This window comes from Furipterus horrens, unplaced genomic scaffold, assembly GCF_987537825.1.
Source record: "Furipterus horrens unplaced genomic scaffold, mFurHor1.1.pri manual_scaffold_2, whole genome shotgun sequence".
NCBI lineage: Eukaryota > Metazoa > Chordata > Mammalia > Chiroptera > Furipteridae > Furipterus > Furipterus horrens.
This window is the reverse complement of record NW_028327172.1, coordinates 138,835,202-138,843,332: the sequence shown is the minus strand read 5'-3', so window position 1 is coordinate 138,843,332 and position 8,131 is coordinate 138,835,202. Positions and strand designations below refer to the sequence as shown.

At 41.9% G+C, this 8,131-nt stretch overlaps 1 protein-coding gene across 1 annotated transcript in view; it reads right to left on the bottom strand.

Moving 5' to 3' along the window:
* Nucleotides 1-260: 260 nt before the first annotated feature.
* LOC150019586 (ankyrin repeat domain-containing protein 26-like) overlaps nucleotides 261-8,131 on the bottom strand; it is a 60,051-nt gene continuing 52,180 nt past the window's right edge. The window contains exon 8 of the mRNA XM_090267364.1: nucleotides 261-614. Within this exon, the coding sequence (XP_090123490.1) occupies nucleotides 261-614 (354 nt within the window). The remainder of the gene's footprint in view (nucleotides 615-8,131) is intronic.

Sequence of the window (8,131 nt, the reverse complement as noted above, 5' to 3'; positions counted from 1 at the left end):
AGAGGAGGATGCGTGGAGGAGAAAACGACCCCAAGCACTCTTCTCGCCCGCTCTTTCCTGCAGGCAGTGACCGGCGGCCAGCTCTGCGAGGGGCGGGGACAGCCTGGCAGCCGCGCTTCGCCTCGCCCACGACGCCTACGAGGCGGCTCCTCGGGAAGCAGTGCCGCGCGCGGAGGGAAACTCCCGGGCGGCGCCGGCCGAGACGCCCGGTGCGCGATGTGCTTTACTGTCCATCAGGTAACGCCTCGGCAGAAATGAGGCTACGGTGCCTCCGGCTCCCACCCGCTCTCAGCGTGGGAAACCGGCGGCCGCCCTGCATCTACTGAGGAAGTAGCCGCCATGGGCAGGCGGCTGGCGCGCTGGCGGCCGAGGGGATAGCGGCTCCAGCATCTGTGGCCAGAGCCTGCACACAGCCAGGTCCTCTCGACTCCCTGAAGCTTGAGGTGCCACAGGTCGTGCTTCGGTCCGTGGCGGTCTTGGCAGCCAGGCTGACTGGTGGGATTTGACCCCAGTGCCCCCTCCCCAAGCTCCTCCTCTGGGCGCCCGAGCCTCCGGCCCCTCTGCTGGGAAACCGGTTGTTTCTGAGGGTTCCAAGTGAAACGATGCGGGTTAACCTGCCCCACATGTAGCACACACAGTAATTTCTCCAAAATAGAGTGAGGAATAAAAAGGAACACAACAGTAACATGCGCGGCAACATGCATGTATCTCAAAACACTACACTAGGGGGGAAAGTTAAACGCAAAAGACCATAGTCATTCTGTTTCTACGAAATTCTAGAAGAGGCAAAACTAGTTAGGGAAGCAGTTCCCCGGGGAGGGGTGAACTGGCGTCGGATGGAACGTGAACAGGCAGAGGATGGAATGCCAGGAGTTGGCTGGAACTATTTGGGGTAATTGGACAATTCCACGTCTTGAGGAGGAGTGGTCATTCCAGGACACAGTTGCCAAAATGCTTCACACTAGTCCTCAAAGAGGTGAATTTTAACATAGTCCAATTACACCTCAAAAAATGGTGGGTAAAAGAGTTAGTGGCAACCCTGGCTGCTGTGGCTCAGTGGATTGAGCATTGGCCTGCAAGCCAAGGGTCGCTGGTTCGATTTCCCAGTCAGGGCACATGACTAGGTTGCACATCAGGTCCCCCGTTGGGGGCGCGAGTGAGGCAACCACACAGTGATGTTTCTCTCCCTCTCTTTCTCCTTTCCCCTCTCTCTAAAAATAAGTAAATAAAAAAAATAAAAAAACGAGTGGCTAGGGGTAGTTGAGGAACAGGCAGGTTGATGGGGAAAAATTATGATTTACAAAATCTGAGTGCTAAATGAGTGCTGTCTCTGAATTGAGCGGCTCCTTGCTTCCTGAAACTCAATGAACACCAGCACAGGAATACATAGTTCAGGTCCAAGGAGGACACCCTACAACACCACACCTAGCTTATGCACCTCCCCAGATTTGGTGGGTCCTACCCCTACTACCCCCATTTTAGCCTCTTGTTCAGCGCAGAGGTCTGGCCTCTGCTGCTGTGGCTTCCTGTCAGAACAGCCCCCCCCCCACCCTTGGGGTGAGGGTCAGGCCTCCACAAGGCCTCTGTCCCACCAAGGCTCTGATGGAGGTTCTGGCTCCTCCCACCAGTGCTAGACTTGCATGAAAGACGGCGAGGCTCATTCAGCATGCTCTTGTTCCCCTGGCAAGTGAAAGGAAGGATCAGTTGCCACACCCAGAAGAGCTGGGGCATGAGGGCCCCATGAGACAAACTTGCATCAAAGAGGGCAGAAAGCAAGAAGTAACCAGCATATAAACTCCTCTCCCTCTCCTTGGACAGAGGGTCTCAAGTCATGGTTCTGCATGGCTTGTTTGGAAGCTAGCTGCTCTTTGGGACGGAGCAATGAGCTGTATTTTGTTGTGAAGTTGCTTTCAGCTCAATCCTGCATCTCCTATTTTTGCTTTCTTTGCATTTCCCTTCACCTTTACTGTCCTGTAATTGCCCCTCCTAGTAAAATTTTGCTTTCTAGGCAATCCTTTAGCAGCATTTGGGCTTTAGGTCTGTGCTTTACTCACAATTTCACAGCCACAATAACAAACTAAATTAAAATTATTTTGGGCTCTGGCTTACTATCCTATTAGCCCCAAACTGCTACTTTGAAAGGCATCCAGTTGAGCCTGCTGCTGAATACATATATTCCTCTGTTTGAAGGTAGTAGAGATAAAAGTTTGATTTTCCATTTATTGATGTCTAGTGGTGTTTCCTTTCAAGAATAAATTCCTAGACCACAAGCACATACATGTTTTAAACGTTTGGAAGCTTGAAAAATTTGAAATGCATGTGGATGCAAAACAAAGAAAATGCTTTTCTATAATGATCATAAAGCTCTTATTGTTGGGGTTGCCTAGTTGTGTGTTTGGGGTTCATTCATTAAGCCATGTTCCTTGTACCTTTTCAAAAATCTTATTAGGGAAGGCTATGTTAAAGCTTTTTAAATGGACTTCTTCTTGTCCAAGATGCTTTGCAAAAAAACAATTTTTCTTTGCATTTTAAAAAAATATTGAAGACTTCAGTAAGTTTGAGTTTTTCTTGTTTGTTTGATCCTCACCTGAGAACATACTTATTGACTTTAGAGAGTAGGCAACGGAGGTAGAGAGAAAGAGATGTGACCAATCTGTTGCTTCTTGCACATGCAAGCAGGGACAGCCTCCAGGAGGTGGAGGGTCCTCAACCCAGGCATGTGCTTTGACCAAGAATCGAACCTGCAGCCTTTTGGTTTGTGAGACTATACTGCAACCAACTGAGCCACCTGACCAGGGCAAGTTGTGTTTTTAACTGGCTTTGTGGCTTCCTCTTTATTGCCAAGTTTGTCAGACCTTTTCTTCCCTCCCACCTGGCTTGCCAACCATTTGTAACTTGATCAGCAGTAATTTGAAATGGGACTGGCCAGGGTCATCTGTTAAATAGGGCATTTTCTCTTTTTGGACCATAAAATCCTCCCTTTCCTGGCCACTTAAACACTGTTACATAATATACAAACACATGGATCTAATGCTCTTCTGAGACATACAATGGTAAAGATCACATCTGCAAATCTACCTTTCTATTAACACAATATTTTTTATTACAGACTTATTTTTCTTGTTTATAATCTGGCCTATCAGAACTTTCAAAAAAAATTTTTTTAAATTTATTGTTGTTCTATTACAGTTGTCCCACTTTTCCCCCATTACTCTCCCTTTCCCTGCCCACCCCCACCCCTCTTCCACAGTCAGTCCCCACCCTGTTGTCTATGTCCATGGGTCATTTATACTAGTTCCTTGACTAGACCCTTCCCCTTCTTTTCCCCCCTTTGCCCCTCCCCCCACCCGTCTGGTCACTGTCAGTCTGTTCCTTGTTTCCATGCCTCTGGTTCTATTTTGTTCATTTGTTTGTTTTGTTCATTCGGTTCCTGTACTAGGCGAGATCATATGGTATTTGTCTTTTGCCACCTGGCTTATTTCACTAAGCATAATACTCTGCAGTTCCATCTATGCTGTCGCAAAAGGTAGGCATTCTTTCTGCTGCATAGTATTCCATGGTGTAAATGTACCACAGTTGTTTGATCCACTCATCCACTGATGGGCACTTATACTGTTTCCAGGACTTGGCTATTGTAAATAGTGCTGCTATGAACATAGGGTTGCATAGATTCTTCTGAATTGACACTTCAGAATTCTTGGGGTATAATCTCAGCAGTGGGATCACTGGGTCAAAAGGCAGTTCCATTTTTAGTTTTTCTGACGAAATTCCGTACTGTTTTCCACAGTGGCTGCACTGGTCTGCATTCCCTCCAACAGTGCACTAGGGTTCCCTTTTCTCTGCATCCTGGCCACACTGTTGTCTGTTGATTTGTTAAGGATGACCATTTTGGCTGGTGTGAGGTGATATCTCATTGTGGTTTTCATTTGCATCTCTAATGGCTAGTGATGTTGAGCATCTTTTCATATGCCTATGGGTCCTCTGTATGTCCTCCTAGGAGAAGTGTCTTTTCAGGTCCTTTCCCCATTTTTAATTGGATTGTCTGTCTGCCTGGTGTTGTGATATAAATTCTTTACTGTATATGTAATTTTGGAGATCAAACCCTTGTCCAAGGTATCATTGGCAAATATGTCTTCCCATACAGTTGATTCCCTTTTCATTTTGCTGATGTTTTCTTTCGCTGAGCAGAAACTTTTTAGCTTGATATAGCCCCATTTGTTTATTCTTTCCTTTATTTCCATTGCCGTAGGAGATATATTGAAGAAAATATTGCTGTGTGGGATATCTGAAATTTTCCTGCATATATTTTCCTCTAGAATTTTCATGATGTCATGGCTTACATTTAAGTCTTTGATCCATCTTGAGTTTATTCTGGTGTAAGGTATAAGTTGGTGGTCTAGTTTCATTTTTTCCCATGTACCTGTTCAGATCTCCCAACACCATTTGTTGAAGAGGCTATTTTTACTCCATTTTATGCTCCTGTCCCCTTTGTCAAATATTAATTGACCATAGAGATCTGGGTTTATTTCTGGGCTATCTATTGTGTTTCATTGATCTATATGTCTGTTCTTATACCAGTACCAGACTGTTTTAATTACAGTGGCCTTGTAATATAGTTTGATATCTGGTATTGTGGTTCTTTCTACTCTGTTCTTTCTCAAGATTGCTGAGGCTATTTGGGATAGTTTCTGGTTCCATATACTTTTTTGAAATATTTGTTCTAGATTTGTGAAATATGTCATTGGTATTTTAATAGGGATTGTATTGAACCTATAAATTGCTTTGGGTAGTATGGACATTTTAATGATGTTAATTCTTCCAATTCATGAACATGCTATATGCTTCATTTATTTGTATCTTCCTTAATTTCTTTCTTCAGTGTTCTTTACTTTTCCAAGTACAGGTCTTTTATCTCCTTGATTAAGTTTATTCCTAGGTACTTTATTTTTCTTGTTGCTATAGTAAATGGGACTTTTCCTCTGATTTCTGTCTCTGGTATTTAATTGTTGGTGTACAAAAATGCCTTCAATTTCTGGATATTGACTTGTATCCCACTGTTTTCCTAAATTCACTTATTAGGTCGAGTAGTTTTTTGGTAGAGTCTTTAGGGTTTTCTGTGTACACTAGCATGTCATCTTCGAATAATGAGTTTTACTTCCTCCTTTCCAGTTTGGATGCCTTTTAATTTCTTTTTCTAGTCTGATTGCTGTGGCTTAAAAATTATTTTTGAAAGCAGGTTCTGCCAATATCATAGTGAATTGGTTTTTGCAGTGAAAATTTTGTCCTCCTATCATGTGAACAATGTTTGATCTTAACACTTGAAAATGTTTTATCTGAGGTTAATTCCAATCATGAAACCAGACTATACACATATGTATGTAAATGTACACATGCTGTATCTGAGGATATCCCATTAAGCAAACATGACAGCTTCTCCTTAAACCCTGGCACTTGATTCTTTCCAAGTATATGAGGGTGGATAATGTTCTAGCAAAGATATAGATTTTCTATATATGAACAGGTATTAACCCCATTCAGCTTGCTGAAATTATATTGCCATTACTCAAGCATTTTTAGAATTCTGTAAAAATTTGCCGCAGGAGACTAAGTCACATCTTTTTAAATGGAGATAGTCCGTCATAGCAAATCTTCCTCTCAGAGTATATTTAATCATTAGAAACACCCAAAAATCATTTGAAATCAGACCAAGCTTATTAACATTGTTTAGCAGGAGAAAAATTAAACATGAAAGAATCAAAATAAGTGAACCGAGTAGTACTTTTTTAAAAATTAAACTGTGAAAAAAGGAGAATTAACATTGAAGCAGAAATTGATGAATTAAGAAACAAAAACATAATTATTGATCAATTCCAAAAATATTTTTCAGAAAAAAATAGGAAGTAGAGAAATATCTGGCAAATCTATTTAATAAAAGAGAATATATACATAAAATTTATAAAGGAGAAAGGAGATATAACACATATAGAAAAGTTTGGTTTCTTTTATTATGTGAGAACACTATGTGTGGTTAACTGGTGTGTTCTCTGGGAATTCGAACACAGTCAGCAGGTGGGTTTTCCATACCTGCATGTGCATACCCACCTCTGTGACCCATTTGATATTTTTTTCCAGTCGGCCAGGCAGTTGTGGCATTTCCACTTCACTTGGTGTGGGCTGTTGATTTCTCTAAGCTTCCAAGAGTCATCCTTGCACCTGGGGACCTTCCTAGGGTGATAAACCTTTATCCTGGGAGAGTGTGTTCCCATTACCAATAAACTCTCCCTAATCCAAATTTAGTCTTCATAACTGTACTGGTATGTTTGAGCTGAATTTTTCCCTTTTGTGTGCAAAAAAGGTACTATAATGGTCTCTGAATAAGGACTATCCCAGTAAATGTTCCAGGATGAAGAAAGGTGAATGGAGCCCCAGCAGAGCTGCTTTCCAAAGACCTGCCATCTTGCAATAATGACAATATTCTTGACCCAATCTTAAAAATCAAGATTAAAAGGCTTATCTGGATTATTCCAAAATGTGTTTTGCTTTTGCATACATAAAATGTCACCTGATTTGTTCTTATATTCAGTGTTTATAAATACAAGAGTAATGGCTTAATTAGTATCTCTGCTAACTTAAATTACAGGTTTTATTGTAGAACATAACGCGTCTGTGGGGGAAATGGGAACTGAGGGAAGCAGTAAGTTCAAATGTTCCAGGTTTTGTAATAAAGTGCTGATTATTTTTATAGAGATTAACCAACTCCTTTTTAAAAACGAATTGTTTCATGCAATAATAGTACTATCTGGAATTCTCTTCCAAACCCCACATAGAAAAGTGAAAAGAAGAGTAGCACATTCTATCTATGGAGCACTTGTGTGCACAGCTGTACAGGCTGTGATTGTACAAGGGCACCAACATATCTAGGGGTGTGGTTCACATTGTAAACATGATTATTTGCATATTTATTAAGAAAAATTTCCAACAGATGGCAGTAAAGTGTCTTGCTTGAACAAAATCAGAATATTATAATTTCTGCCAAGTGGAAGTATAAAGTGTCTTGAGGACTGTACACCTTTTTCCATGCACATAAAGATATCATATAGACTAGTGGTGGCAGTGCTTACTGTGTGCCAGGGCCTGTGCTCACTCACCCTTGCTTAATCCTCAGGATCCTATGAAATGGGTGCTATGAGGAACTTACAGAAAGCCAAAGAGTCAGGTTGTAGTAGTTTTGAGATTCTAATGTGGGTCTCTAACTCTAGAGTCTGTCCTCTTTTGCACTAGTGAAGATATTTCAGAGAACTATGGCCTGGGGATTTAAGGAGACTTGACTACAGAGCACCTTGCTGCCCTAATACTCAGTCCAGCCTGCCACCTGTTCTGCTGTGTGCTTACTGCAGTGCTGGATACCATTAGGGACTGAAGAGCAGGGCAGACATCAGTCATCCTAGGAGAAGGTCATAGTTGAGTTGGTAAAGAAAAAATGGGAGAATGATGACATTCTCTTAGGCTTTTTAACTACATACATTTGTATGATTTAAATTATACATGCTACAGAAATTCAAAAAAACAGAGAAGCCAACATAGGTTACAGTAGTTCTCAAAGGTCTGTCAATAGGTGAGTGGCTAAAACTACTATGGGACCTTAACACAATGGAATACTACTCAGCCATAAAAAAGAAGAAAATTTTACCCTTTGCAACAGTATGGACGGGCCTGAAGAACATTATGCTAAGTGAAATGAGCCAATCAAAGAAAGACAAATACCATAAAACTTCACTCATATGTGAAAACTAATGAACAAACTGAACTAACAAGGAAAGTGGTGTAGGAAACAAGGACATAGTGACTCCCAAACCAGTACAAAATCAGCAATAACAAAGGGCAAATGTAATTAAAGGGTCTCTGAGAGGGGAGCTGACAGCACTGGCATATCTACAAACCACAGAAGGGGCATTTAGATAACCGTGTTAGATTGTAACTCCGGAGTAACCAGTAATGGAGAAACGGGGAAGAAGGAGAGGGGAGGGGGAGCTAATTGCGTTAGGGCGGGGAAGCTAATCACTCACACTTTAGGGTGAGGAAGCTAATCACTTTAGGGTGGCAATTTTAGGGTGGGGAAGCTAAGACTATA